The following is a 26,662-nucleotide window of genomic DNA, read 5'->3' as shown; positions in this document are numbered from 1 at the left end:
TTAGCGTTCGATACTATTCCCTTTAATTACAAGGTCGGCGGACTCGCAGCAACCTAAGTTACAGCCGCCTCAGAGATGATAACCAAGAATAAAAACAGAAGAAGCACAAGTCCGGAGAAGCAAACATGTAATGTCAAATGAATAAATGAATGATTATATATACATACATATATATACGTCCCCGGCAATTAGTAAAATAAGACAGGACAAAAAGAAGGCACAGAAAGGTGACAGTCAGAAACGTAGAAAATGAAATAACACAATGCAGTGCGTTGAAGGGCATGAAAGGACAAAGATCTGAGATGCCGCACTCCCCCTCCCTTCAACACAGCGCCAAAACACTAGGGGTAAGATAAATCACAAGGAAGATAAAGTGAAAGCGAGAGATGGACGGTAATAATACTAACACTAAATTCATTAATAAATAATGACTAATAATGATGATAGTAAGTAAGTGAGAACGTATAATTATGCTGATAATAATGGTAAAACCTTTCCCTCTCCTTTCCCCAAAAAGCTAATGCAACAAATCACCCACTAAAACGCGCGGATCAACTACTGCTAAAAGTTGAGGCAGATGCATTGCGTACAAAGTAATAGTAGTGGCAACACTTGCAAAAAATAGAGCAACAGCAACACATGACATGCCAAAAGAAAAATGCACACACGCGTATGTGCAAACACACTTTTTCATACATATAAAAATATATACGAACATATGAATGCACCAATGTAGTTAAGGACGGTGGTTGCGCTAAGGCAGAAGAAAAGGTAAACCAAACAAAATGAAGAAAGAGGAACACACTACACGATCATCAAATGTGAACCAAACCAAATAAACGTTCAGTTCAACATAAACACCTTCCTACACACCAACATATAAACACCCTTGACCCACTTACATCAGGAGGTTGGGTCGAAAAAAAAAACAACGAAGAAGAAACCCACACACTCACACACATAGGGCATAAGCCGACATGGTCACCGGAAATCGCGTACACTCATAATGAATCAAAAAAAAAAAGAAAGAAAAAGAAAAAAAGGGCAACCTTCACTTCACTAACATTCCTATGAGCGGTCATATCACAGTATAGACGGCACAAATAAGCTACTTGACTATACCAAACAGCTTTTAATACTTGGAGGCGACTTTTGCATCCTCCAGCGGTGGCCCCACACGCAGCGTTGCTGGTGATGAAAGGCGCTTAATTTCCTTCGAAGCCATTCCCGGGTTGAGAAACTTTGGGCATGTGATGCTGCAGTTGAAGATATTATGACAAAAGTTCACAAGCGGGCCATGTTCAAACATCTTTACCCGACTGTCAAAATCACGGTCGAGGGGTTCAATCAGCCACCGGTACGATTGAAGAAGCACCGCAGGGCCGAGGAAAAGTTCGCGATTCCACCAATACTGAGGGCAACTTCCCGTGCATGAGGCGCAAAGTACACATTCGTACAATCCTTCCAAACGGTTCCTATTGCTGCTGTGAACCTTTTCTTTAAGATACCAACGACTGACAGTGTAAGGAGTGGTTGCAAATCCTGGTCGTTGCGTTACCACATGAAAAGCCGTTTTTGAGTTGTCTTTCGCGGTGAAAACTGTCGGCGGTTTAGGAGCGGCGGCTCTAAGTATTCTCTTGTGCATGTAAAGGGGGCTGCAGAACTTCGCAACCTCGCCGGGAAGCGGTGCAGCAGGCATTATTTTTGTCTTTTTTTTTTGGATTTTTGTTTTTAATGAAAAAGAAGGTTCTACTACAACCTCTGATGGTATATATATTTGTCTACACCAATGCTTACGACTGTTTGTTTGATATTTTTATCTTCCTTACTATTTGCTTTCCTACTTCTCAAGCTAAGATGACACTTTTCTGACCTTTTACCGATGAAACTTCTTTTTTTTTTTCAAAAAAAAAAGAGGGAGCAAAAAAAAAAACGATGTTCAGTTTATATGCGTGAGACTACAAGAAAAAAAAAAAGAAGGTTGCCTAGAACCACTCAACCGCGCGCAGAATTTATTAATCTTTAACAATCGCAGTGAATTGGGAAACGATAACAAGAAGCGTAGGGTATGGGTGAGGAAAATAAAATAATAAAACCAAAAGGTATAAAAGAACAGTCCTCCTATTTGCGCATGCAGTTTCACCGGCACCAAAACGCCGATTCAACTGTCAATCTCCGAAACGCAATAAATGAATTTGAATAGCAGCGGAATTTGTCACAACACCAAAACAATTCCTCTCACACACAATCACCGTTCCTTCAATCCCTGAAACTAATTATTTATCCCCCACAACGCTTTAGATGGGGGAGGAAAAGAAAAAAATATCCACACACTCAGCATACATAAACACGCGCGGCCCCAAATATATATTTCATAGACAAATGATCATTACAACTCTTTCGGTGTCATCACAGTAATCGACATTTTTTCGCTAATTTTATTGAGTGGCTGCTGAGTGTGTAAAGCTGATATAAAATGAAAACGAAAGCAGGAGAGGGGATGGAAAGTCAGAATAAGAATGAATGAAGAATTAAAACAAAATAAAAAGAGTAAAATAAAAACAAAATTACTTTAATAGTCAAAACAGAAGGCAAGTGGCATAAAAATTGGGAATACTTCTATTGCGGTTATAAGTTATATGCCAATGCCTGTTTATTCATTCATTCATTCATTCGATTCCCTCCTCTTCTTTTCCTTCACTGTTTGTTGCTTTCTCTCTTCCCTTTAGCCAGTTTCATTTTCTTTGCATAAAAACTCAATGAAACGGTACTCCACATGAAAAATAAGGAGAAAATAAAGAAAAAAGAGGGAAAACAAAAAAATAATAATAAATGGTGGATAACCTTCTACCAAAGGAAGAAACGATAAAGTCGGAGAAGTTCTACCCTCAAAACAAAATAATAATAATAGTAAAAAGAGAACGAAAAAGAGAAAGAAAATAGCACACAAAAAGTAAAAAAAAGTTAAAGCTGTAAACTAGACCTGATGCCGTTTATCACTCCAATGGAGAACTGGTACACGCTCAAATTGCATGGCGTCGTTGCGTTTTTTTTTCAACATTTGTTTATCAAATTATATATATATATATATTCTTCTTTACCCTGTCTCACGTTACCTTAACTTAACGTTCTCCCCCTTTCCCACTACTTTTACTTCTACCAGTGCATCCACCCTTCCGTCTTCTTCCGTATCGTCATCATAACCATTATTTTTTGTTTCTGCAGATTTCGAAGGAAAGAAAGGAGGAAGAAGGAGAGGGGGGGGAGGGGGAAATGCACAAATGAAATTTATGTGTTGTCTTCCCCACATACACACCACACACATCACATCACCCGCCCCTCCCTAATGCCTACACCTGAACATAATGATCAGGTGGAAGACGGAATAAAGTAAAGAAATATAAATATATTTATAATTATTGTTAGCACCATCACTAAAAGAGAAAGGGAAACGGGAGAAAAGAAGAAAAAGTAACCCACTAAACACGCGTACAGATTCTGTTACCTGAAAACCAGGGCCCATATACCAATACAATTTCATCTCTTCATGTTTCACTGCATTATTACATGCATAAACCATAATTTAATTAAAAAAATAAATATGCATGGATATTTTCTATACATATTTACAGTTGGTTACAAACGCAAGCACAAATTCACCACCTAAACTTTAGCGGGTTTCAGTTTTTTTTTAAATTTTAAACATTTCCATTTGTTTCCCCCCCCCTGCCCCACTGGTTACGTGCCACCCGTTCACACTTCAAACAAGTAAAAAAAAGTAAAAAAAAATAAATAAACGTTTTCTCCATCTACTGGTGTATTTTTTTTTGTGTGCGTTTATCGTCTTTTTCTTTAGCTAATGCCCTTTCACTCGTTTTTCTTCTTGAATTTTGTTTCCTTCCCATCTTCAAATTTGTATCTTCTTCCCTCAAATGTCTCCCACACACACGCATATACAAATATACATGCACATAACTATGTGCGTGTATAAAGATACTGCTGCAGTTTCCTCCCGTATGATTGGTTTGTTAACTCACTAATTTCATCGAATTGGTGAAACATTTAAGAGATGTGCTTGGCCTGCTCCATGTGTTTTGTCATGAAAGTAAAGAAGTCAAATTCATTACCGCTGATGCCGGTGGTATACACATACTCCGATGCAAGCCACATTGCACAAATGGCCTTTTGGTACTCGAGGGGCACGCGCTCCATTAGTGTTTCGAGTGGGACCACTTCAAGTAGAGTTTTGGGGGTGTACTTGCTGAGAACGTAGCGAACGAGTTCTTTGTTCTCACACATGTCACTCGAAAGAATACTGGCACGCACTCTTACATTTTTCTCGCTTAGTGAGTCGGCAATGAGAGTCTTGGGCATCCCTTCTTGTACCTGTTGTTCACGCCAGATGGCCTCAAACTCACGGCGGGCGTTACTTTCAATGCGCTCAATAATGTCTAGCACATACTTCTTGTAGAACTCCGGCACATTGTTAGGATCCTTGACGCACATGTGCTGCGCGTGCTCCTCGTCGGAAAGCGCCAGCCCCGCATACACCTCAAGTGATGAGGAAGTGACACCACCCTTATTTGCAGATGCATCCTTAATCAAAACAATACCGCAGCGCTCGATAGCAAGACGCGCATCCTGCGATATAAAAAGGTTGGCACCCTCCACAATTATCTTGTATTTCGGGGTTTTTAGCTGAATGCTGCCCCCAGCAAGTAGAGAGTCGTTGTCAGCGGCGCTTAAGTTGAGGAATCGACCAACATTTGCAAGCGTAACGCTGCGGGGACGCCCACCGCATGGCACAAACACATCGGCGGCACTGTACTTCGTAAGATGGAACTCATCACGGAATGAGACGCCATCGCTGACGTGTGTACCATCTGGGAGCGTCACGTTCTTATCCCCTGTCAGTACAAGGAAACCTTTCGATGACAATTTGGACTTATCAAAGTCCCGCAGTTGTTTTCGCGCAGTTGCGAGGCGCTTCAGCTCCTCCTTGTTGAGTCCCTCGGGATCAAAAAGTGAGGCTGAAATATCCAATACCGCCAGTGTCTTTTCCTTGCTCAGCAGAATCTCATTGGAGCCAAGATCACCGTCCGGGCCACCTGTCTGAAACTTTGTCTGACTTGCTTCATCGAGTCCAAGTTTCTCATACACCCCACGAACCATCGTACGGACTGAACGAGTTGTCATGGCATAAGTATCGTGAGGAATACCTCCCAGTGAAGCATCCTTACCAGTTGTAAAGGATTTCCACGCACTGTACCCGCGCTTCTTGCTGAACAGAGAGCCAACGGACGGGAAAGTGCCTGCCGTGTGTTCATCAGGCCCAAGGAAAATGATCTCTGGTGTCTTCAGTCGATCGACGATACCTTCCTCTCCTGGAATGACAACATCCAATAGTGCATCAGCATACTGCAAGAAAATCCTCTCACAAAGAGGCTGGTTGAATGTATTCAGGTAGCGAGATGAGACAAGAATGGTTCCCTTGCTGCCACCCTCCGGTATGTCCTTATTCTTCAGCAACTGGGTGAGGGCAAGGTTGTAGTTTTCCTGGAAAACAGAGCGCTTGTTTCGGCGGTACATGGTGTCCTTCGAAATAATCATGCGCACACCGCCGCGGGCGATGTCGGTAAAGCGCACATGGAATCCACGCCACTGCGCGCCAGCGAGAAGAAAAACACCATGTGGTACTCGTGGGTACCCCAATGAACGAAGAAAAGAAGGGTCGAGGCGGAAACAGAGCGCCACCTTATGCTGTTTAAAGAAATTGTGCTTTAAAACCACCTCGTTGAACTGCAGAAATGCATTGAAGATGCCCAAGTCGTGCTCGGAGCGCTGATCCTCCCTGAAGCGGGTGGTGATTTTTTCCCGGATTGCACAGCGTCGCTCGTGTGTGGTGCCAACTTGGAAATCCTCATATATCTCCTTCATGAACTCGGGGTAAGTGGAGATGAGTGTGAGGATATACCGCTCCGACATCATCTCGAGACTGAGTGTTGTGCGAAGATTGTTGAGACGACTCAATCCGTTGGGTTCCTTCGACACCAAACTGCGTAGATGACGATAATCTTCGGATGTCGGCTGTGGGGTAAAGTAGAAGGCGAAAATGACTGCAGCATCCGTGTACACTGTTTGTTCCGTGTTGAACACCATATCCTCGTGAAGGCGCGTAATCAAACTGCGGGGGCGGGTGGGAAGGAAGGGCACTAGAGAGGCGCGATCGCTAAGCTGCTGACTTGTAGCACCTCGAACAAAATACGTGTAAACATGAGTGTCATTGGAAAAAGTCTCCGAGAAACAGCGTGTGACGACAGCGCCGGGGATCTCCTGTATGACTGTCTGCAACGTCGCGATGTAGTAGGAGCGGTCTGCGGCCATGATCATGGAAAAACAAACTTCACCATCCACTTCGCGCACAGTGTGAACTGGAACAACTGATTCGTGGAAGCGGTTGATGAGGTCCTGATATCGCTCCTGCATCTCTGGTGAACGCTCCTCCAAAAAAGCGGAACTCGCAAGTTGTCCGATGTCCGTTTCACCCTTTTCCGGATTGGGGTTCACAAAAGGACGTATTTTGGCGGTGAAGACGGCAATGTCACTGTCACCGGCAGTGTAACAACGCACAGAGACAGATTGTTTGGTTTCCCTTTCGCGGCTGACAAACTTGGTCAACTGCCGCACGGCTCGCAGCTGACTTGCCTGGTCCTTTCGGCAAATGTAGAAGGCCGAATCGTCACTTTCGTGAAAATGCTCAAACGGCTCACCCAGTGCACTCCTTGCCTTTGCACAAAGAAACCCGTGAGCATGCGCCGATACTTCTGCATCCGTGTAATGACGAACATATGGGCTGTCGGAGAGTCGAGACATCAACTGGTGCACAGAAGCTTCGACTGAGGCATCACTGAAGATGCCGCGCTCCTTTGTCAGTTTTACAATTTCCGCTTCACATCTTTCACCCTGAAAGAATCGACGGGACCCAACGACGGTGAGCGAAGTGAAGGCATGGCCCGCGCAGTAAGAAGCACGGCGCATCATTGATTTTTTTAAATGTTCAATCACGGTTGATCAATGCTTCGATATTGAATCTGCGTGGTATCACTAACTAATAAATAAATAGATGAATAAATAATACGCTTCTTCGGTTTTTTGTCCTTTCTTCTTCTTCACACCTTTGCTTCCTTTGACAGTACTAAACGAATGGTTCAATAGGAAACAAAGTTGTAAACTATTCTTTCAAAGCGCCTTGAGGTTTAAAAGCCGATTACAGCCAACTTAACAAATGGGACACCAGAAAAAAGGTAAAAGGGTGCAAAATAGTGACAGCAGATACTAAACCAGGATCCAACGACGGACGATACGGGGAGGCCTAAATCCACGCACAATCCTGCAACAGATTGGAATAAGAAATAAGACACAAGCGCCTCTCTTCCCTCATGTAACTCTCCAAAGCGCGCCAATGCGGATTAACAGTACAGGGTAAACAAAATTGAAAAGGAACAAAAATGTAGGACAAGTGTGGACGAATTACACGTATTCATGTTATCCATAGAACCAAAACTTGGAAGGAAAAGGTGGCACGGGCCTACAAATAAAATGTCGCTGAACCAAATCGCAGCAGATCTTAACAGAGAGGGGGAACTGTTGCCGAGTGTGTGGGGGGGGGAGGGAAGAAAGAGTAAAAATGATGCGCTCACAATTCCCGTGTCAGGAGGAGATTCATCGCCGCTTCTAGCCGCTCACGAGCAGGCGACTCATGCAGAGTGCGTAGCGCCGCAATGCCACGTCGGCAGTGCTGATCTGCGTGCTGTAACGCCTCCATAACACAACCGTGACGCTCGATAGCCTCCACACAAATCTCCGCGTCGCCGGGCTCCTTAAAGCGGCGGCGCACTGCGGCATCCACTTTACTGTCCTGCCTCGCGGCGAGAAGAGTGGGTAAGGTGGCGATTCCTGCCTTCATATCCACCATTGTCCGTTTTCCAAGGTTTTTTTCATCTCCTGTGATGTCGAGGCAGTCGTCCACGATTTGAAATGCAATGCCTAACCGCCTGCCATACTCCCCAGCAGCGACTTCATGGGCAGAGTTCGAGGGATCCGCAAGCACCGCCGTGGCTGCTAGGGAATTAGCAATAAGCGAACCCGTCTTACAGTACGTCTTCTCTTCGTACCTTTCAAGATCAAAGCAGCCCTCCATTTGCATCATCTCCCCACGCGTTAAGTCCTCTAAAGCTGTGGTCATCAACACCACTATGCGAGGGACACATAGGGAAGCAATCCACAGTGAGGCCCGCGCTAGCAGGAAGTCACCCGCGAGCACGGCACGCTTGACATCGTGCACGCAATGCAGTGCAGGCTTCCCGCGGCGCATCTCACTATCGTCAATCACATCATCGTGTACCAACGCAGCGGTGTGTATAAGTTCTGTAACCTCCCCAAGCCGCAAAAAGGGGCGGATCGTGCCGGAAGGAATATCGTCTAGTGATCCAATATCACTGGCCTGAAACTGCTGACTCATGTGCGGCGGCACGAGTGCATGGGCCATCATTGCTACTAATGTGGGCCGCAGCAGCTTTCCCCCAGACGACAGCACGTACTTACCGGCGTAATCCAGCACTTCATTTTCCTTGTTAGCGACAAGGCTGGAAATGTGATTCTGCATGGCCTTAACCTCCCGTGTCACCATAGAGAAGGGCCGACCTTCCCCTGTCAATACGGCATTGGCATTGGCGGCCGTGACCGCAGTGCGTAATATAATATTAGCACGGTGCATTACAACACGCCGAAAGAAACAACACGAAGATTTAAGCGTCCTCCGTCGTCGTCTTCGGTGTATTAAACAGTTAGCCGAGGCTAGGTCCGGTTAAATATGTCTGGTGGCCCGTGATGTCAAGAGTAGTGACAATACCAAAATCCAATGGAGGACAGTGATAAAAAGAAAAATATTGTAATGCAGAGAGTGTGCGAGCCCGTGAGAGTGATCTGAGTCCACACACTTTCTTGTATCCGTCTATTACACTTTAGCCTTTAATTACCTGCCGTACGATACGCGTCTTTTATTTCCTCAAGTGTGTGTCTCCTATTGGTAAACAAACTCTTCACACACTAGCCCTACAACTCTTCTCCCTTTTCTTATGATGGAGAAAAAAAAACAGTTCAACAGAAAGAGGAAATGGGAATACCCAACGGAAAAGGAATTCTAAAAAAAAAAAAACGCTCAACCAAACACAACCTAAAGCAGAGCCAGATGTCTGTACCCTCATAAAGAACTCCAACACTGCCAAAGGGAAGTAACAAATAAGGAACGACCACACAAGTATACACACTGGAAGAAGAAACAATTGTGCCGCTACAGACGGCGCTTCTTTTTCTTCTTCATGAGTTTGTCCATTCCTAACCCATCATCTTCATCATCGCCGCTTGACAGGTCATCGTCACCGACAAGCCGCAGCCCATCCTTTGGCTCACTCCCTCCCTCTTCCAACTTAGCCAGTGCTTCCATCTCGCGACGGATACCCTCGTTACTTATGACCGCTGAGCCAAAAACACCTTTACGGATGCCGCAGGTTCCAGGGGGGCGAGTGTCCTCCTCCAATTCGTCAGCGTGTAGCGTTGGCGGGCGCTCACCATATTCACTTTGGCCTGCTCCAGCGGCTTTGTTCCCTGTCGATACGCCGCCACCACTAGGAGGGCAAATATAGTCGGAACCAGCGCCAATACGGGTAGTTGTTGGGTTATCAATATTCTTCAACAGTTCCTCATCGGCTTCAAGCGCCTCCACTGACATGCCTAAGCGCGTGGCAGCCTTGGCCAAACGACGTTGCCGCAATTCTTGCTGCTTCTCTCGCTCCCGCAGCTCCCTCTCCAGCCGAATACGCTCAAGCCGTTCTTCTCGAGTTTCTTTCTTTCTGTCACCTGATGAATGCAATGCATCTGATGCCGTTTTCTCCAGTATTTCTTTCGCCCGCTGGGTAGCTTCGGCCTCCCGCTCCGCCTGCCGTCGTTCCTCTTCTTCCATTCGCGCCTTCTCACGGGCAAGTTGTTCGGCTTCCACCTCTTTTCTTGCCTGCTGCATCGCAACGGCCAGCTGCATCACATTATCGCTAATACTCTCACCACCCACCGGTCGAGCCTCGGCGTGCTGAGCAATGCGCTGCTCCAGGGATATGATCAACTTGCGTTTATTCTTCCAGTTGCTAATGCTGAACGGCACGACGGTGGTACTGGCAGAAGATGTATTTCCATTACGATCGCCGGAGAAATCTGCTGGCTCTTTTGGGACTTTGGTAGGAGATCGCACAATGGGTGCCGGGTCGTGCATCCCAACGGCTGCAACGTCAGCGGAGAGGGTCAACTCAAGTGCTGGCTTTTTTCGCTGGCCACGCTTTAGGTTTCGGCCACTGAAGTCCCTTTCTTCCTCTTCTTTCCGGCGCTCCTGCAACACCAGTTCTAACGCCTCACGTGTCCTCTCCGTTGTTTGCGCAAGCTTGTCCGAATTACCCGAAACATTACCCTCTGTGGCTTCGTGACTCGAAAGTGCTGCCGTCGCCGGTACAAGTGCTAGCGATTTATCTGTAGAAGAAGGTGGAGAGCGGTCTGTATGTTTCCGTAGGGCAAGAACCGCTTCGCGAACAAATGGCGGTGGTGGCGTTTTGCCCATTCCTAGTGGGTACTGTGCAAAATAACACTCAGCAAAAGCCCCACCATCTTCACTAATGCCATACATCCACCCAGAGGCACCGTCGAGAAGTAAACGCCAAAAGAAAAATAAATCCAGTGCGTGAAGGCCTGATCGGGCGCAACACTTCACGTCTGGGCTTCCTACTCCAGTTATCTCCTTACTTCTACAAAAATTATCACCATCCGGCGCGTGCGTACAAATGTATACAATCACGTATACCAAAAAAAAAAAAAAATAATAATAATAATACAAAAACGACAATGTAAATGCAAGAAGCGATGAAGTAGAAAGAGATTACCTACTATACATGCACACACGCATATATGCAGCGGGGGCACAAGAAAAGTGCGACGAGCATATACCCTCCCTGGTGTTCGTGTGACTGGAATAGTTTCCGTCACCATTCTCGGTGTGTCAGTTAACTCCCTGTCTTCCCTCAAAGGAAAAAAAAATGCAGTCACCACACGTTAAAAGTTTGTACTTCTCCATCCGTTTCCCCTTTCCCTTCCCGAGACCTCGTCATTTGTTCCCGACTGGCTATCCAAATCAAACTTACCACGCTTCCCCACATAAATATTACGCACGCTTTCGCTTTCCGCCTCCCTAATGGCGTGTCTACACATGTGGGAAATCGAACATATTGTGGTAAATTAGAAAAAAAAAGAGATAAAACGAAAAGTATAGATATGTATATATAAGTAATGCAAAGTATCCTCATACATAGTGGAACTTAGATATAAAGCCGCCGAAATCGTTTACCCTACAACATCAGAACCACTGAAAGCGTTTCCAGCACACCTGATACATCTCACAATAGAATAACGTGAGTATCATATCAGTGGCAGTGATGGGCAATCAAAAAGGAAACAAGTAAAGATCGCTAAAAAACTCAGAGGGGGAAGGGAAAAGTAAATCCAGTGCCGCCAAACCCATTTCCCAAACACCGCTACTTGTTCACTCCGCGGCTGCTTTAACGCGTCACGAACAGTAAAGCCGGTAAGGCACACAGGAGAGACGACAAAACCTTGTATACACCAGAAGAACGACCCAACAAAACAATTAATAATAAATCACAGGTAGAAGTCAAAACAAAAATTAAAACGAGACACATTTTAGTTCATGCTGCTGAAGTAATCTTGGGATCCGTTGGGATCAGCCTTCATTGTCTTGCTTCCAGGTTTCCAGTTAGCGGGGCACACCTCACCGTGTTTTTCCACAAACTGGAAGGCCTTCACAAGTCGAAGTGTTTCGTCAACATTACGACCAACTGGAAGATCGTTGATGGTAATTTGACGAAGGTTCTGTTGGGGGTCAATGATGAAAAGACCGCGGTATGCAACACCGTCTTCCTCCTTAAGTACACCATAAGCCTTCATGATTGATTTCGTTTTATCAGCGAGGATGGGAATGTTCATCGTCCCCAATCCACCCTTCTTGCGTTCAACATTTGTCCATGCAAGATGTGAGAATTCGCTGTCCATTGAGCATGCAATAACCTCACAATCGACGTCGTTGAACTCCTTCACGCGGTCAGAGAATTGGCAGATTTCAGTAGGGCACACAAACGTGAAGTCGAGAGGATAAAAGAATAGTACCACCCACTTTCCCCTGTAAGAGGCGAGATCAACTTTCTTGAAAGTGCCATTAGGCATCAGCGCCACCTCATTGAAGTGAGGCGCAGGGTGGTTGAGTTTCGCATCACCGCAGGACATGTTTAATTGTATCTTTATTTCTTTTTTCTTTTTCTCCCTTTTTACCTTGATATGGGTATATGCCGAATACTTGAAGTTAGCTGGTGAAAAACTGACTTGCTAGCTATGAGTTGCTTTTTCTGTACCAAAACACAAGAGGAGGAAAGTAGCAGAAGTTCAAGGAGAAATACGGGACACAGAATGTAACTGTGGACATGGCGCTAACAAAATTGTGTGCTTGACCACATACCTCTCGGTCATAAGAGAAACGGTGCAGAGGGGAGGAAGTCCAGATGCGAATCAGAGTAAAATTAAACAAGAGCGGTTATTGCCAGTTTTTATTCACTTACGCCATTGCGAGATCCTGAGTGGGGGTTTGGCCCTCACAAAGGAGTGAAGCGACTTACGTTGCGTACAAAATGTTGTCCCCTTCCTAAGTAAACCACTAACCAAATTGCATGCACATAAACTTGATGAACACGGTAACACTAGCACAAACATATATATATATATATATGTTGTGCACCTGAGGTGTTAAACAAACCTCCCTTCGCTTCGCAGCAACACGTAGTCAACACCCCGCGTCTTCGGTAAATGTGACGGTATCCCTTTCTCTAGTTCCATGACACGCAGATGTGGCATTTCCCGACTCAGTGCATATCCAATCGACGCAGCCAACGGTGGAGGAGGCGCGACTGGTGGTGGAGCAATATGGTAAGAGGGATCCTCGTAGCAGTCAGTCGATCGCATCACCCACTCAACAAAACAAATAACACTGCCAAGGAATAGAACATGAAACTTAAGACTCGCAAAACGGGCCCCGCGAGCACCTTTTATGCGACGATGGGCCTTGCTTTTCCACCATTTATCCAAGTGGACTAACATAGGTGAGTAACAAGTATGTTTTGCACTTATCTATTGGGGGTATTTAAACCCTATTCCGTTACTTCAGCTGCACCAATTACAGGTTTGTGCTTTTGCATGTAGGGAAGGGGAAGGTAAAAGTAAGGATCCAGGGGTAAATGGTGGGTGGAGAGGAAAGGAACAAAAAAAAATCGGCAAGGCATGGTGTAAAATGAGATGACCCAGTATTGGGAGGAACCCATCGCTAAACCCCTTCTCAGACTTCATAGTGAAGTGCGAAATCACAAGCACAAGCATCTTGTTGAGTTAGCTACTGGCAAACACGCAAAGAAGGAAAAAAAAAGAAGAAAGAAAATGAGAGTTGCCGACGGACATATATCAACGCCTTCTCGCTAAAACTGAGCAGGCTCCCCGCCTATTCTCTTTTTCCCTATTTTTCACTCCTAATACCCTATAAGTTTATCCTTCCTTTCGTGTTTCACATTGCCTTTCCCACGCTGCGGCACTCGAACGAAGTCAAACAATAAGACACTGCAGTGCCATAAAAAAAAAAGATAGTGACAAAAATCGTAACCTTAATATTCAATACGAAAATATATATATATATAGTAATTCTCTCCCTGTCTTGCATTAAACCACGAAAAGGGAAAGCATCACCCCATCGTTACAGGAGGTAATCCTCCTCTTCATGGCTATAGAAAATTTTATGTGCTTCCGTAATTGCTCCTACAGGAACTCCCAAAACAGCGTGACTCGCTTCGTGAAAGGAACGAAATACACTGCAAACTTAGAAACAAGTCCATTTTAGTTCATGCTGCTGAAGTAATCTTGGGATCCGTTGGGATCAGCCTTCATTGTCTTGCTTCCAGGTTTCCAGTTAGCGGGGCACACCTCACCGTGTTTTTCCACAAACTGGAAGGCCTTCACAAGTCGAAGTGTTTCGTCAACATTACGACCAACTGGAAGATCGTTGATGGTAATTTGACGAAGGTTCTGTTGGGGGTCAATGATGAAAAGACCGCGGTATGCAACACCGTCTTCCTCCTTAAGTACACCATAAGCCTTCATGATTGATTTCGTTTTATCAGCGAGGATGGGAATGTTCATCGTCCCCAATCCACCCTTCTTGCGTTCAACATTTGTCCATGCAAGATGTGAGAATTCGCTGTCCATTGAGCATGCAATAACCTCACAATCGACGTCGTTGAACTCCTTCACGCGGTCAGAGAATTGGCAGATTTCAGTAGGGCACACAAACGTGAAGTCGAGAGGATAAAAGAATAGTACCACCCACTTTCCCCTGTAAGAGGCGAGATCAACTTTCTTGAAAGTGCCATTAGGCATCAGCGCCACCTCATTGAAGTGAGGCGCAGGGTGGTTGAGTTTCGCATCACCGCAGGACATGTTTAATTGTATCTTTATTTCTTTTTTCTTTTTCTCCCTTTTTACCTTGATATGGGTATATGCCGAATACTTGAAGTTAGCTGGTGAAAAACTGACTTGCTAGCTATGAGTTGCTTTTTCTGTACCAAAACACAAGAGGAGGAAAGTAGCAGAAGTTCAAGGAGAAATACGGGACACAGAATGTAACTGTGGACATGGCGCTAACAAAATTTAACAGCGGATACTTGGCCACATACAGGTAGTGTAATGAAAAGGATGAAATATGGAACCAGACGAGTAATAACAAGGAAACTTTGTTTTCAGGGAAGATGAGACCGAAAAGAGATATGCGGAAGCCATCCCTTCTCGTTTACTTCGTTTGCGCATTACCATTATCATTATCATTGTTATTATCATTTTCGCTTCCGAACATCCACGCCACTACCATCTCCTGCACTTCTTTGCATCTTCCTTTAATGTTTATTTGTTTTTTCTTTGTGTTTTCTCTTTCCCCCCTTCCCCCCTCCCTTGAACCCCCGACAAACAACCACACACGCACTAAAAAAAAAAAAAAGAATGTCACACAATATAATTATAGTATTTAACCCAAATACGCACTTCCCCTTCCGTTTCCTCACTTCATTCCTTTTTTTCCTGTCTTTTCCATGGCTTTTCTTTTGCTATCTTCCTCCTCTTTTACTCCTTTTTAGATGGGATTTACGATAACTCGGTCCGACCAACGCATTCAAAACACTTCCATTGTGGTTGTATCTGATTGTAGGAGGTTCCAACGTTACGCCCTGTGGGGGAATGGCAGACGCGAAAGTCCAAGGGAAGGAGAAGGGGCGGTGAGAACATTCAGCTCAAAAACTAAGAGACGTAAAGTGAATTAAAAACAGACAGGAACTATATGGCGACTGTTAATTGCTTATTTGGGTACCAACCTTTTATTCGGAACAAAGACGCCTTGCTTATTTTCCCTGCTTTACCACCCGCTTTGAGGGATTGCGAGGGGGAAATACCTCTTTGTCTGTTAGTTTGTTTTTTATTTTCCTTTTTTACTGCTGCTGGCACTCCGGCTGATTAGTTTTACCACCACTGGGTGCGGGTTTCTTAGATGATTTACCACCGATGTCGCTTCCGTCATCACTGTCATCATCTTCGTCCCCGTCTTCGTCATCTGATTCAACGCTAAATTTCTTTATGAGTGCCAGTGCCGTTTCCTCAACGGACTTACCTGTATAGTAGAAGGCGGCCTTTGGCACGAGTTCCTCCATCAACACCTGCCCCAATTCAATGTGCAACTCTGCCGTCTCTTCTTCATCATCATCATCGTCATCGTCATCGTCGTCAGTTTTCTTTCCCTTTTCCTTTTCATCCCTTTTTTCATCCTCTTTTCCGTCCCCGTCCTCGTCCTCGTCCTCGTCCTCGCCGCCCAGAGGGTTGGTGAAAAAATTGAAAAACGACGGGCATTTCTCCTCGCGCGTCACCACACGAATCTCCCTCTTGGTCTTGTGTCGTTGTTTCTTTTTCTTAAGGATAACGGTAAGGTTCTTCTCACGCGACTTCCAGTCAACGGGAGTGGCGCTCATGGAATCAATCTCTACTTCACCACTGTCTTCATCAAAGGCCATCCGGTATGTTTTGCTAAGGACCTCGTTGGTAAAGTACTCATTCGGTGAGAAGTGGAAGTTAATACGAACTCCTTTATGTGGATCCCCATCAATGTGCTCTAACTGAATGTCTTGCAGGTGACTTAGCGCTGGGCGATCTCGCTCCGTAATGGTTGAGTCCAACACCTCGGCGTTGCACATGGCTGTGAGCCAAAAGTCAGGAATGCCGCCATCAGGTGCGGCAGCAGCCTTCTCGAGGCGGCCGGGATCTTCCTGAGGAGACACCACACGAACGGACTTCTTTCCGGCTTTATTTTCATCCCGCTTTGCATCACCCGCGTCGGGTTCTTCATCGCTGGAGGAAATTGCACGAACACCAGAAGACGTCGTCTCAGCCGCCAACGATGCCTGGGCAGCAGCTATTTCCTCATCAGTGATGTCGCGCGTTCCACACACGATGGCAGCGCGAATATCGTGGAAATGCTGGGCGTCACGCAGATGCTCCACCTCAAGCCGGCTGAGCTCTTCACGGAACTTCGCCCGTACACTTTTGTATTCATTAAGTAAACCTTTCAGAGCATACACATTACGGCGTTCGTGCACCTTCATATCATTCATCACTTTTAAGAGATCGAATTCTTCTTCGTCTTCGTCATCGTCGTTGTGGAAGTTCACAGGATCAACGTGCTTCGGTGAGAAGTTCTCACGGGGCATAGTTTTGTTGTGTCTGTATCTCAAACGGATTCAAACTTTATTTTTCGCTTTCGTTCCTTCTTCCTCCTTCGCCACTTAACGATACGCGGCGTATCACAACTAGCTTGGTAAAAAATAAAAATAAAAAATGACACAACAAAATGGAGTATATGGAGAAGATAATGAAGGGGCGCCTCCACCTCTCTAACATTGTTGAAAAATTATTAACGCGGTAAAAAAAACATCGGGAAAAATTATATAGTTTCATATTAACGCCGCAACCACCGGATAACCACAAAAACGTGTAACGAGAAAAAAAAACAAAGAAAAGCGTCGCGGTTTCACGGCCACCAAGGACAAACGGTTAGCCACCGTAGGTTGACTCGCGTAGGAGAGCAGTGCCGATGACGAGAAGCACCTAAGAAACGCTAATGGATAAGCAAAGATAACAAAAAAAAAGAGTAAAAAAAATACTCCACGTCATAAATCGAAGGTTTTTTAAAAAGCACGCCTTCCACAAAACAGTCTCTTCTCCATTGTCATCTCCCTCCTTTCTCTCCACACCTTCATGTTTCCTCCCTCTTCACGCGTTTAGTGCTACCACTCGCTTCTGGCTCACTGTTCTTGTCTACCTTTCTCTTACCAGCCGTGGGCTCTCCACAGTCTTGAAACGCTGCCTGGATAAGAGGCAATACATCTACGGCCAGGTGCATGATTTTGTTGACTTTGGTCACTTCCAAATGAGCTTTGGATGAAAAATTAGCGTAGATAGCCTCCATACCAAGGTCACACTCTTTGCCTTTACTAATGTGCGTTCCCTGTTCCCAGGAAAGTGTTTGCGCAGTTCTTGCCAACAGAAGCGCTGTCGTTACTCGATCTGCAACTGTTAAACCTGCCAACGCCTCTACGCGACCAAGTGCCGTCAACAGCCGCTTGCAATGCGGTAGGTATAATGAGACTTGCAGACCAAGTTTCAGAATGTACTTCACAAGAAGGTTATCAGCAAAGGTGTCGCGTAACCGCCGCTCGCTATCTTCTAGGTGTAACTCGCGCACAATATCCGCGCGACGCAGTTCCACATCGCCAAGTGATGAATCAAGACACCGCACTTCGGCCAACGGTAGCGGCTGCTGAGCCTCTTCAGCAGCGATCATAAGACAAGCGGCAGCAACATCCGGTTGTCGTTCCACCCGCTGCCCACGTGCCCGCCGCCCACCAACAAAGGCTCGCGCGAGCTCAATACCGCGATCGAGTACTGGCTCTGGTAATACTGCCTTTTTGTGAAGGCCTCGCATACAATTCAGCATGGTTGGATGTAACACAACCTTCGAAGAGGTCGACGACATGTGAGGGTCCGCTGCTGAAAGAGAACCCGCAGCGGAAGTAGCGGCTGTGGGATTTGCATTTCGCTCACGATGGTGATCAACGTCCTCATACGTGGCATTCTCATTGTACCGTGTAAAAACGTTCTCTTCGAGTCCCATTGCCACAACTAGTGCACACGCCGTGCAAGCTACTTCGCCCATGACATCATCTGTCTGCAAACTATCCACTGCACTGCAATGAGGACAGTTCCGCCCAACAAAATCTGTGGTAGTCGACATGACTTAACCAGCTTCCTTCACCGCCTGTGCGGTGCGGTGCGGTGCGGTCAGCGTCGTGCGCGCGTGCCTCTGAGCAGCAACGTATTACAAGAAGAGGTATATATCGACTAATTCCTTGATACAAAACCAAAATTAAAAAAAAAAATAACAATGGTACAAATGATCAACAATGGATGCACGAAGTTAGGCACGACATCCCCTAATTGGTAAAAAAAAATATGGAAGAGGTCCAAACACAAATGTTGCTTTGAAACCCCTGCTCAGGCATTGGAAATACGGCCAATAACGCCTCCGATCCAATAATAATTTACCGAAACCACGTTCGATCACAGACAACCACCCGAAGTGAAGAACTACACGATCCGAATACACGACAATGACGAGAGTCAAGTAGCCCTGATTTTACACAGAGCGCACAGCAGGATTGCATCCATGCGTTACTGTGGCTATTAAGAAGTTAACTTTCCTTTCGAGAGACACGACGAATCATAGCAAAGAAGGTGGATTGCCACTTCCCCATCAGGAGGGAAGGACACCAGGCTGAGGTTATCTCACAATCCCATAACTAGTCGACGGTTGAGAAAAACACGTCCGATCCGCTCTTCGTTGAGAAGCGCAAGGCGGGCACCTCCTTCCTCTTCTTGCATTACGTGGAAGCTGCTAAGCGAGAGAATCACACTACTCATTTCCAAGCTATCCTTGGGAAGATACTCCGTGTGACACACCACCTCCTCACACACATCGCTAACGGCTAAATTCATTTGATGCTCTCCGACCCATAAAGACGAAGTCGCCACATCCAGTGGTTCACCTACGGTTGCCGAAAAGGGGTGTAGCTCCTCTCCTTTGGCGTTCCACATTTCAGTCGATGTGAGCAGCGTGCTCACTTCCTTTGCATGACCCTCATCGGCGCTCCTTAGAGATATTTCACCAATTTGCTGTTCTTCCTGTCCAGTTTCGGGAATACTGTCGTTTATTGGGCTCACTTTACCTTCTGTCGGCTTTGCATGGAGGTTGACTACGCCACCAAATGGGCGCCGCCGCTGTGGTCGAGGTTTAACTGCTTTGGACAATGCCTCTAACTTGATAATTTTCTCTGAGAACTCTTCTTTCTTCTCATCTGGTATCCTCGTGGTCAAATAATTTTCAGTGGCAACACCAGTCTTACAGTCATTTCGACTCACCTTCCATGAGCCACCCGCATCGTCAGGCACCTCATCCCATCCCCACTCCCACTCCGACCCCACCGGTTGCTGTGTTTGTGTTGAAGAATGGGGATTTGCAGTCAGTTCGGTGGGGCTTTGGTGCGGCATCTCCCCTCCCTGCTCCTGCTCCTTCTGTTTCGCCACTGACAATGGAGGAGGTGCCACTGTGGATATTATCTGCTGCTGAAACCGCGAAATGGCACCAAACAGGGACTCTGATGAGTCAAACAGCGCACTGTAACCTCTACCGTCCACGGACTCCTCAGTTGGTTCGGTCCTCACGAGCGACGTGAGGGCCTCCACAGGATCTTGCACAAAGGCTGTTGTTCTCTCTCTCGGTAAAATTTCCGGTTTCGTTGTCGGTAGCGCTTCCGCCTCAGTAATCGACGATGTGGGACACCGTTCCTGTTCCATGGGTTCGGAAACCTCCTCATGCACCATCACCATTTGGAGTCGGCGCTCTTGCCACCGCGTAAACGCACTTGTACCTGTTCGCTTACCCTCCGATGGTTTCTTATTCTGCGTGCGTGCTGCACTCACCTCTTCATCTTCCCGCTGCTTCATCTCAAGGGCCCACTGCTCTTCCTCCTGGCGCCAAGCTTCTTCCTCGAGTCGCTCTTCGCACCGCCGCACGACCGCTACCTCCTCCTTTGCAAAGTGCTCGTAAATGGCGTCGCGAGTATTCTCCTCATCTTCTAACATAGCCAAACGGCACCGACTTTCACCCTCAAATAGGGATCTTTGCTCTTTTTCCCAACAGAAGTAAATATCCCGACCTACAGAATGCACCGCCTCAATAGCCGTCCGCGCCTCACGCTCTTGAAGGAGAAGAAGTCCTACGCGCCTCTCCATTTCCCTTAAGGCCTTCTCCTGGAGGTGGTAAACACCCTCATTGTAGTACTCACGCATGAGCATGTGAAGGGAAATAGCGAAATCGAGAACGAAATCCTTGCATTCAGTCACATACTCAACGAAGCGGCGGCGTCGCTGCTCCTCACGTAGTGCCAAATACAAAATCGCCAGTGAATCATGAACCCCATTGCCATTGATTAGTTCCGCGTAGCTATCAAGAAGCTGACCCTTCAGTTTCCGCCTCACATACGCCTCCTCCTTTACCAGTAGGGCGAATTCGGCTCTTTCTGCATCACCCCCCACCTTCAAAACACCATCTGAGTCGTTATTGCGCCTCAGTTCCACAGGAAACTTATCGCTTTCATTGGCGGACGCCTCGCCAACAACGATGCCCATCACAGTGGGGTCAATGGTACGACGTTGCAGGGACTTCGACATACGAACTTTCACGTCGCGCATCTGCAAATGCACATCACTCTCCTCGTAGCCTCCGTCCCCAAAGGCTTCATCAGAAGAAGGAACAAGGCAACTGGAGAGCACACGTGCAATGAGACGCCTGTCTTCTTTCCTCAGGCCTTTCCATTTCTCAGCCGCCATCTGTTTGACGCACTTGGTCAACTTATCGTTCAAGTCCACAATAACCTCACCCTTATAATACCCTTCTCCTTGCTCATGTGGAATCGATGGAGAAGCGACAACTCTCCCAACTGCTTCAGTCGTCTCTCCAGCAAGCAACACAAGTTCATCAAGGAATATCATCACCAGTGTGTGTGCATAAAGAGGTGCCACGCTTTCTAAAGAAGATACAACTCCATCTAGGTTGGCGACTGCACTACTTATGAATTCCTGGAGACGCGAACTATTGTTCAACCAAGAGGCATCGAACCGGTGGAGCGATTTCTCCAGGTCACGCACTGCCTGGCGCCGAACACTCCGACGGATAAGCTCTGCAACAACCACAAACCTACCCATATCACTTGAGAGCACCTGAAGAGATATGAAGTACATCTCCTGTAAAGTGAAAGTGAACATACTCTGTTCCCTCTCTACGCCGCCAGGCTGAGCGCTGTCCCGCACATTTTCTGTGTCGTCAACGTGTCCGAGCAATGACTTGCAGGAGTCACAGAAAACGCCGAAAAGCATCGCCAGACAGCGCACTTCACCGCTTCCTTCCATGTACAAATGCAGTAACTTCTTCACTTCACGAGTAACATTGAAAAAAACGCACGTAACATTGTCACATCCCTCCACTGGCGGAACGGGGTCTACGGATAATTCTGACATGATGAAGGATGGTATGGTTGAGCCCAGTGCAATTTCCACGATTTCCTCCGATTCGCCGAGCGCCATCACCAGCCGAGGCAAACTTACCATAAAAACGGATCGAAGATACTCAAGTAGCAACGATACCTGAACCGCACGAGTTGGATGCTTCTTGTTACTGAAGGAACCAAGGGATTTGTGCAGTTGGTTAAGGAGACGTGAGCTGAACGCTGCCGCGACATCGCCCTCCAGCACACGTTTCCATACGCTGAATCCAATCTTTTCGTGAGAGACATAATCGTAAGATATACCGAATTCAGCAAGCAGTAACTGCGGCAAAACAGATGTCGTGGGAGACACAAAAAGATGGTAAAGTACTCTGTTAAAACTGCGGCGCGCGACGGCGTCGCATGGGGGCACCCCAGAGGACGGTGCACAACCAGCTTGTACAGCGAATCCACCCACAGTGCAAAGTGCTACAAGAGGAACCTTACCTGAAATCAGTGCCCCGAAGACTTCGGTGGATTGTCTCGCGTCGTCCCCACAGAGCCATTGCAGCAACATCACAGAATGGGTAATAATGTTACATCTCTCCCTTCTATCTTCCATATTGTCACATGGAGAGGCCATAAGCGCACCCACCATGTGATAGAAGAGATACACCACGGGAAGGGCTCCGCATGTGCCCCCCAGAGGCCAATCACGAAGAAGTTCAAAATTCCACGAACTGAGCACCTCTGACATTGAGTGAAGGACATCTGGCGCCGCGGGTAGGGAATTCTCATCATTTTTAACCGTATCTACAGGCGGTAAGCGTGACTGCATCACTAAGGCAGTCAATTGGCATATCGTCTCCCGGTCAACCGCGGCAGCCAACTGCACATGCTCCTCGCACTGTGTGCATACTTCCAGTAGCAGCTGAAACAAAAGGACGGCCGGGTCGACGGCTTGCACATCGCCCGCCCATGAGGCAAGTGCAGTGACTCGATTCAAGCTCACGCCGCCTCGGAAGAGGGCAGCCACAGCACTTCTGTATTTGTCACAATCTTGAGAGTGTTGTAGGTGCCGCAGTATCACATCGCACCGTTTCAGAATAAGGCAACTTTCGCCGCTTTCGCTATCGTTATTGCAGGAAGCAGTGCAAGCATGTGAGTCAAATCCCGCCATATTCTCTTGTTTCTCCCAGCCTTCAATAAACGGACGTAGAGTATCTTCAAATAGGGAGTCACTATCTTCTTCCAGTTCATTTTCACACCCGTTACCGTAAAAGCGGTAGTTCGCCCAAGCGAACAGCATAGGTGCAACCCGTCGCCACATACCGCTTCCCTGAAGCAGCAATCGCACGGTGCGCTGTTCATTCACCCCGACGAGCAGCATCTGTGTCTTCCCGCCCCCATTAGTTGCCTCCTCAAAACACCTCGACGACGGTGGTAACTGCGGTTCTGCATACACAGCCTCAAGAATACTTAACACCAGGATGTGGAGCCTGGTGTTCTGAGGGGAATTGATCCAATCTAGCTCCTGTAAAACCAACAACAAGAAGTGGCACACAGTATCACCAAGCGCAATCATCTCTCCATCTGTCGAAGGTAGCAATCCATCACGTGCAACACCATCATGCGCGTGGACGGCAGTTTCTGGGTGCTTCACTAGCGCCACACTCCTCCACGCCTCGTTAAAAATGTGTGCCACCATGAGAGGTCCAGAGGAACTCGCCACACTACGGGCTACGTACGCGGCTAGGTCCGCGCAGTCATCGCTGGTCGCTCCTCGGTTGTACATCGCTCCGTGTCCTTCCTCCGCGATCGCTGGGCGCGTGTAGAACAATTTTGACAGTTCCAGTGATGACAGTAAAGATGGCCGCTGTTCCTCACATGTTTTTTCTTCGACAAAACGTGTGTCAAGCACATAAGTGAGTTGTGTTTTTTTTAGCAATGTATTCACACTGACAAAACACCGCAAGTTGGTCCGGCTCACGGGGGCGGCGACGGTTGGGACAACGGACGTTGGCAAGGCATGATACCACGAAACGGTGTCATCACAAACAGCCGCACAGTCCGACAGATTCACCCGATCCATCATACGCCACACATTCATTCCCTCGTCGTTGCCTTCAGCATGAAACAACACGGCGGAAGTGGCAGCTTGTCCAATAGGTAGAGGGATGGTACCTAACCAACAAACCGTACGGGGTAGTGGAAAGCGACCGTGTCGGTTGCGTTCCCACGCCGTACAAACAGCGACATGGAGACCCTGCCGTAGATTTCTGCTCTTATGTAACCCATCGTCAACAAAGTCTACCACAAAGCTAAGCACGGTTGCTAAACCGGACTTCCGCATCCAGGTGGAGGAGCTGGCGCTTTTCCTCCACTGAGCACGAAGCCCTTCACGACCTTGAAAGTTGGCTCCTCCGCATGTACCTTCATTATCGTGCAGGGCTTCGTTCGGTCTACCAATCATGACCATCTGCACCGTGTGAGTGCCTTCGGCAAGGCTCCACAGCATCTCCTCCGTATTATCCCTCTCTTCGTAGAGGGGCGGGCCCACCCCATGCGCATCGTCTCCCTTCACAAAACCAACCCGGTAGGACTGCCCCGACGGGTCATAACTACCGCAAACTAACGTGAGTTTGGTTGACGGCTTATGCGGCACCAAAGCAAATACGAGGCCACAATACCCCGCACGCGCTCCACCCTCGTTCGGAAGGTAACACCAAACACACTTACTCGGATCCATGTGGGCGGCGGTGGCGTTACTTCCCTTCCGATCACAACCAACACCACACAAGTCTTCCCTCCCTGTCAACTCCTCCAGGCGCCTCTGGAATGGGACATTGCGGTCAACGTGGAGGTGGAGCAGTTTCCACGCCGCTGGACGGTCGGCAGATGTTGAAATCTCGCACCGTACCACCGCTACCACAAAAGTATGCGTAACGGCAACCGAGGAGTCACCGGACGCTTTTGAACTGCCGCGCCACCGACTGATTGTCTTTCCTAGCAGGCCCTGCTCCGTTCGCGAGTACTGAGAGATGTCCCTTTCGTCCCTGCTAGATGCCACCACTAAAAGATCAACAACAGCACTCTGCATTGACACACTGGATGGTGAAGGCTGTGAGACCACTGTTACGATATGAAGCACAGGACTTTTGTTACCTTCAGCTCCATAAAGAACATGGCGTATGGGCTCCACGTCATAAAGAGGTCGAACGACGCCGCACCGCCGTTCCCAACTATTCTTCTCCGTAAACACAAAGTGGTCAAGTGCGTCTTCCCTTTCCTTTCCACCGGTACGGCTCTGTTCCCCGGTCGGAATGTGAAATAGAAAATGCCGCGTTGACAGGAAAATCACGCCTCCTGTACCGTGGACAACGCCATCAGGGATGGAGCCAACAATTTCAACCACTGTGCAGCAAACTACCTCTTCCACCTCCCCTTTGCTTGGTTGGGAGGTTGCACCTCTAATGTGAACTATTTTAAGCGCATGTAGTCCATGTTCCACGAAACCCTCAGCTCCTTCGGTGAGGGCAACCGAGGGAGAAAGAAGAAAAATGAGGGTCGTTTCCTTGATACGAGGATCCGTATAGGACCAAGTCATGCAGACATCACGAAAGCTCCCACTAGGCGTATTCGCTATAGTAAAGTCATCGTTGTACCACCGATGATACAAGAAAGTCATGAAAGGTGCGTTAAAGTCAAGAACCGCGGATGCGGCCGCTTCCCCTCCCGTCCGTGCAGCTTCGTACGCTACCACCTACTTGTGTGTAGGATCCCTTATTAGCTTTCCCGTACACTACACGTGATGCACTGTTGATGTTGAAGCAGGCGAAGAAGATGTGGAGCAAAGGAAAGATGTAGAGAGGTGTTGCCGGTACATTGCACACTGGCTGTCGTTTCACACGTGGTAAAACAGAAGCAAACTCAAATGCACAAATCAGAAGATAATTATTTAAGATATAAAAAAAAGAAAAAGAAGAAACAACGTAACGGGGTAGAATTCTCTCGCCCTTCCCTCCACTCTCTCGCCCCAGGATACTCCGACCACCCAGCGGACTTCACCGAACACACAAAATGTCAAAGGTCCTAACGTGATGCAAAGCGAGCGGAAACGACAGACCAGGAGTATACTCTGCCCGATTTAGTCAAACAGGCCAAAACCCATATCATCATCCTCTTCCTCCTCCACTTCTTGCTTCTTTGCAGGGGCGGCCGCGCCACCAGCTGCTGCACCGCCCGCCGCGGGAGCCGCTGCACCTCCAGCTGCAGGAGCGGCTGCCACCGACACAGCGCTCATCTTAGCGACACCCTCCGCAATGAGTGTGTTGACGCTACGGCCATCGATGGCTTCCATAACGAACGCGAGCGAGTCCTCTTCGACTTTGACGCCACTGGCTTTGCAAATGGCCTTCACGTCGTCGGCAGTCGGTGCAGGTTTGGCAAGCGACGCCAAAGCGTACGCAGCAAGATACTTCATGGACATGGCTGTGGTGTTTTTCTGGAAAAAAGAGAAAAAAAAGAAGACTTCCCGCTGACAAAAGAGAAGATGTAACCCCCACACATCAAAAAAAAAGAAGCAACAAGGGGGAAAAAGGAAAAGAATCGAGAACAAAGCAGCAACAATGTAAGAATGATGGGGAAAGAGCAAGAAAATAGCACTGAGAGGCAGAAGCGGAAACAGTCCAGTCATTTCTTCGGGGAACGGGCACACCCATCGAAAAGCGTGTGACTTGGGTCGGTCACGCCCATAAAAGTGCAAAAGAAAAAAAATGGGCGAGTCAACACGGTAATGTAAAGCTAGTAAGCCCCAAAAACAA

The 26,662-nt window shown here is 47.3% G+C and overlaps 19 protein-coding genes and 1 pseudogene across 19 annotated transcripts, besides 15 other annotated features; 4 read left to right on the top strand and 16 right to left on the bottom strand.

Moving 5' to 3' along the window:
- Positions 1-394: 394 nt before the first annotated feature.
- Positions 395-489: a microsatellite.
- A 62-nt stretch (positions 490-551) lies between these two features.
- Tb09.160.4390 (hypothetical protein, unlikely) lies at positions 552-698 on the bottom strand (the record flags this gene model as incomplete). Its single annotated transcript, XM_821889.1, has 1 exon — positions 552-698. The coding sequence occupies one exon, from the start codon at positions 696-698 to the stop codon at positions 552-554; it is 147 nt and encodes a 48-aa protein (XP_826982.1).
- A 315-nt stretch (positions 699-1,013) lies between these two features.
- Positions 1,014-1,042: a microsatellite.
- A 90-nt stretch (positions 1,043-1,132) lies between these two features.
- On the bottom strand, positions 1,133-1,699 carry Tb09.160.4380 (succinate dehydrogenase, putative; the record flags this gene model as incomplete). The annotated part of the gene is made up of 1 exon (XM_821888.1): positions 1,133-1,699. One exon carries the CDS (start codon positions 1,697-1,699, stop codon positions 1,133-1,135), a length of 567 nt encoding a protein of 188 aa, XP_826981.1.
- A 35-nt stretch (positions 1,700-1,734) lies between these two features.
- Positions 1,735-1,872, top strand: Tb09.160.4370 (hypothetical protein, unlikely; the record flags this gene model as incomplete). The annotated part of the gene is made up of 1 exon (XM_821887.1): positions 1,735-1,872. The coding sequence occupies one exon, from the start codon at positions 1,735-1,737 to the stop codon at positions 1,870-1,872; it is 138 nt and encodes a 45-aa protein (XP_826980.1).
- A 196-nt stretch (positions 1,873-2,068) lies between these two features.
- Positions 2,069-2,203, top strand: Tb09.160.4360 (hypothetical protein, unlikely; the record flags this gene model as incomplete). Its single annotated transcript, XM_024642664.1, has 1 exon — positions 2,069-2,203. One exon carries the CDS (start codon positions 2,069-2,071, stop codon positions 2,201-2,203), a length of 135 nt encoding a protein of 44 aa, XP_024498451.1.
- A 98-nt stretch (positions 2,204-2,301) lies between these two features.
- Tb09.160.4350 (hypothetical protein, unlikely) lies at positions 2,302-2,418 on the top strand (the record flags this gene model as incomplete). The annotated part of the gene is made up of 1 exon (XM_024642663.1): positions 2,302-2,418. One exon carries the CDS (start codon positions 2,302-2,304, stop codon positions 2,416-2,418), a length of 117 nt encoding a protein of 38 aa, XP_024498450.1.
- A 55-nt stretch (positions 2,419-2,473) lies between these two features.
- Positions 2,474-2,570: a sequence feature (T-rich).
- An 82-nt stretch (positions 2,571-2,652) lies between these two features.
- Positions 2,653-2,675: a microsatellite.
- Positions 2,676-2,776: 101 nt separating this feature from the next.
- On the top strand, positions 2,777-2,869 carry Tb09.160.4340 (hypothetical protein, unlikely; the record flags this gene model as incomplete). The annotated part of the gene is made up of 1 exon (XM_024642662.1): positions 2,777-2,869. The coding sequence occupies one exon, from the start codon at positions 2,777-2,779 to the stop codon at positions 2,867-2,869; it is 93 nt and encodes a 30-aa protein (XP_024498449.1).
- Positions 2,780-2,833: a sequence feature (T-rich).
- A 21-nt stretch (positions 2,870-2,890) lies between the features above and the next one.
- Positions 2,891-2,963: a sequence feature (T-rich).
- Positions 2,964-3,070: 107 nt separating this feature from the next.
- Positions 3,071-3,092: a sequence feature (AT_rich).
- Positions 3,093-3,112: 20 nt separating this feature from the next.
- Positions 3,113-3,325, bottom strand: Tb09.160.4330 (hypothetical protein, unlikely; the record flags this gene model as incomplete). The annotated part of the gene is made up of 1 exon (XM_821883.1): positions 3,113-3,325. The coding sequence occupies one exon, from the start codon at positions 3,323-3,325 to the stop codon at positions 3,113-3,115; it is 213 nt and encodes a 70-aa protein (XP_826976.1).
- Positions 3,326-3,396: 71 nt separating this feature from the next.
- Positions 3,397-3,421: a sequence feature (AT_rich).
- Positions 3,422-3,578: 157 nt separating this feature from the next.
- Positions 3,579-3,603: a sequence feature (AT_rich).
- Positions 3,604-3,769: 166 nt separating this feature from the next.
- Positions 3,770-3,797: a sequence feature (AT_rich).
- A 12-nt stretch (positions 3,798-3,809) lies between these two features.
- On the bottom strand, positions 3,810-4,028 carry Tb09.160.4320 (hypothetical protein, unlikely; the record flags this gene model as incomplete). The annotated part of the gene is made up of 1 exon (XM_821882.1): positions 3,810-4,028. A coding segment is annotated over one exon (219 nt), but the record flags the coding sequence as incomplete, so codon positions are not given.
- A 34-nt stretch (positions 4,029-4,062) lies between these two features.
- Positions 4,063-7,041, bottom strand: Tb09.160.4310 (glutamate dehydrogenase; the record flags this gene model as incomplete). The annotated part of the gene is made up of 1 exon (XM_821881.1): positions 4,063-7,041. One exon carries the CDS (start codon positions 7,039-7,041, stop codon positions 4,063-4,065), a length of 2,979 nt encoding a protein of 992 aa, XP_826974.1.
- A 69-nt stretch (positions 7,042-7,110) lies between these two features.
- Positions 7,111-7,135: a microsatellite.
- Positions 7,136-7,696: 561 nt separating this feature from the next.
- Tb09.160.4300 (farnesyl pyrophosphate synthetase, putative) lies at positions 7,697-8,776 on the bottom strand (the record flags this gene model as incomplete). The annotated part of the gene is made up of 1 exon (XM_821880.1): positions 7,697-8,776. One exon carries the CDS (start codon positions 8,774-8,776, stop codon positions 7,697-7,699), a length of 1,080 nt encoding a protein of 359 aa, XP_826973.1.
- A 576-nt stretch (positions 8,777-9,352) lies between these two features.
- Positions 9,353-11,005, bottom strand: Tb09.160.4290 (annotated as a pseudogene).
- Positions 10,905-10,933: a sequence feature (AT_rich).
- A 791-nt stretch (positions 11,006-11,796) lies between the features above and the next one.
- Positions 11,797-12,396, bottom strand: Tb09.160.4280 (tryparedoxin peroxidase; the record flags this gene model as incomplete). The annotated part of the gene is made up of 1 exon (XM_821879.1): positions 11,797-12,396. One exon carries the CDS (start codon positions 12,394-12,396, stop codon positions 11,797-11,799), a length of 600 nt encoding a protein of 199 aa, XP_826972.1.
- A 513-nt stretch (positions 12,397-12,909) lies between these two features.
- On the bottom strand, positions 12,910-13,260 carry Tb09.160.4270 (hypothetical protein, conserved; the record flags this gene model as incomplete). Its single annotated transcript, XM_821878.1, has 1 exon — positions 12,910-13,260. The coding sequence occupies one exon, from the start codon at positions 13,258-13,260 to the stop codon at positions 12,910-12,912; it is 351 nt and encodes a 116-aa protein (XP_826971.1).
- Positions 13,261-13,323: 63 nt separating this feature from the next.
- Positions 13,324-13,536, bottom strand: Tb09.160.4260 (hypothetical protein, unlikely; the record flags this gene model as incomplete). Its single annotated transcript, XM_821877.1, has 1 exon — positions 13,324-13,536. The coding sequence occupies one exon, from the start codon at positions 13,534-13,536 to the stop codon at positions 13,324-13,326; it is 213 nt and encodes a 70-aa protein (XP_826970.1).
- Positions 13,537-14,043: 507 nt separating this feature from the next.
- On the bottom strand, positions 14,044-14,643 carry Tb09.160.4250 (tryparedoxin peroxidase; the record flags this gene model as incomplete). Its single annotated transcript, XM_821876.1, has 1 exon — positions 14,044-14,643. The coding sequence occupies one exon, from the start codon at positions 14,641-14,643 to the stop codon at positions 14,044-14,046; it is 600 nt and encodes a 199-aa protein (XP_826969.1).
- A 1,037-nt stretch (positions 14,644-15,680) lies between these two features.
- On the bottom strand, positions 15,681-16,949 carry Tb09.160.4240 (nucleosome assembly protein-like protein; the record flags this gene model as incomplete). Its single annotated transcript, XM_821875.1, has 1 exon — positions 15,681-16,949. The coding sequence occupies one exon, from the start codon at positions 16,947-16,949 to the stop codon at positions 15,681-15,683; it is 1,269 nt and encodes a 422-aa protein (XP_826968.1).
- Positions 15,943-15,975: a microsatellite.
- A 37-nt stretch (positions 16,950-16,986) lies between the features above and the next one.
- Tb09.160.4230 (hypothetical protein, unlikely) lies at positions 16,987-17,139 on the bottom strand (the record flags this gene model as incomplete). The annotated part of the gene is made up of 1 exon (XM_821874.1): positions 16,987-17,139. One exon carries the CDS (start codon positions 17,137-17,139, stop codon positions 16,987-16,989), a length of 153 nt encoding a protein of 50 aa, XP_826967.1.
- Positions 17,058-17,078: a sequence feature (AT_rich).
- Positions 17,140-17,494: 355 nt separating the features above from the next.
- Positions 17,495-18,532, bottom strand: Tb09.160.4220 (hypothetical protein, conserved; the record flags this gene model as incomplete). Its single annotated transcript, XM_821873.1, has 1 exon — positions 17,495-18,532. One exon carries the CDS (start codon positions 18,530-18,532, stop codon positions 17,495-17,497), a length of 1,038 nt encoding a protein of 345 aa, XP_826966.1.
- A 26-nt stretch (positions 18,533-18,558) lies between these two features.
- Positions 18,559-18,580: a microsatellite.
- A 503-nt stretch (positions 18,581-19,083) lies between these two features.
- On the bottom strand, positions 19,084-25,527 carry Tb09.160.4210 (hypothetical protein, conserved; the record flags this gene model as incomplete). The annotated part of the gene is made up of 1 exon (XM_821872.1): positions 19,084-25,527. One exon carries the CDS (start codon positions 25,525-25,527, stop codon positions 19,084-19,086), a length of 6,444 nt encoding a protein of 2,147 aa, XP_826965.1.
- Positions 25,528-25,986: 459 nt separating this feature from the next.
- On the bottom strand, positions 25,987-26,328 carry Tb09.160.4200 (60S acidic ribosomal protein; the record flags this gene model as incomplete). Its single annotated transcript, XM_821871.1, has 1 exon — positions 25,987-26,328. The coding sequence occupies one exon, from the start codon at positions 26,326-26,328 to the stop codon at positions 25,987-25,989; it is 342 nt and encodes a 113-aa protein (XP_826964.1).
- Between the last annotated feature and the right edge of the window lie 334 nt (positions 26,329-26,662).

Source organism: Trypanosoma brucei, chromosome 9 (genome assembly GCF_000002445.2).
Source record: "Trypanosoma brucei brucei TREU927 chromosome 9, whole genome shotgun sequence".
NCBI lineage: Eukaryota > Euglenozoa > Kinetoplastea > Trypanosomatida > Trypanosomatidae > Trypanosoma > Trypanosoma brucei.
The sequence above is the reverse complement of the archived record's forward strand: the minus strand, read 5'-3'. Positions and strand labels throughout refer to the sequence as shown.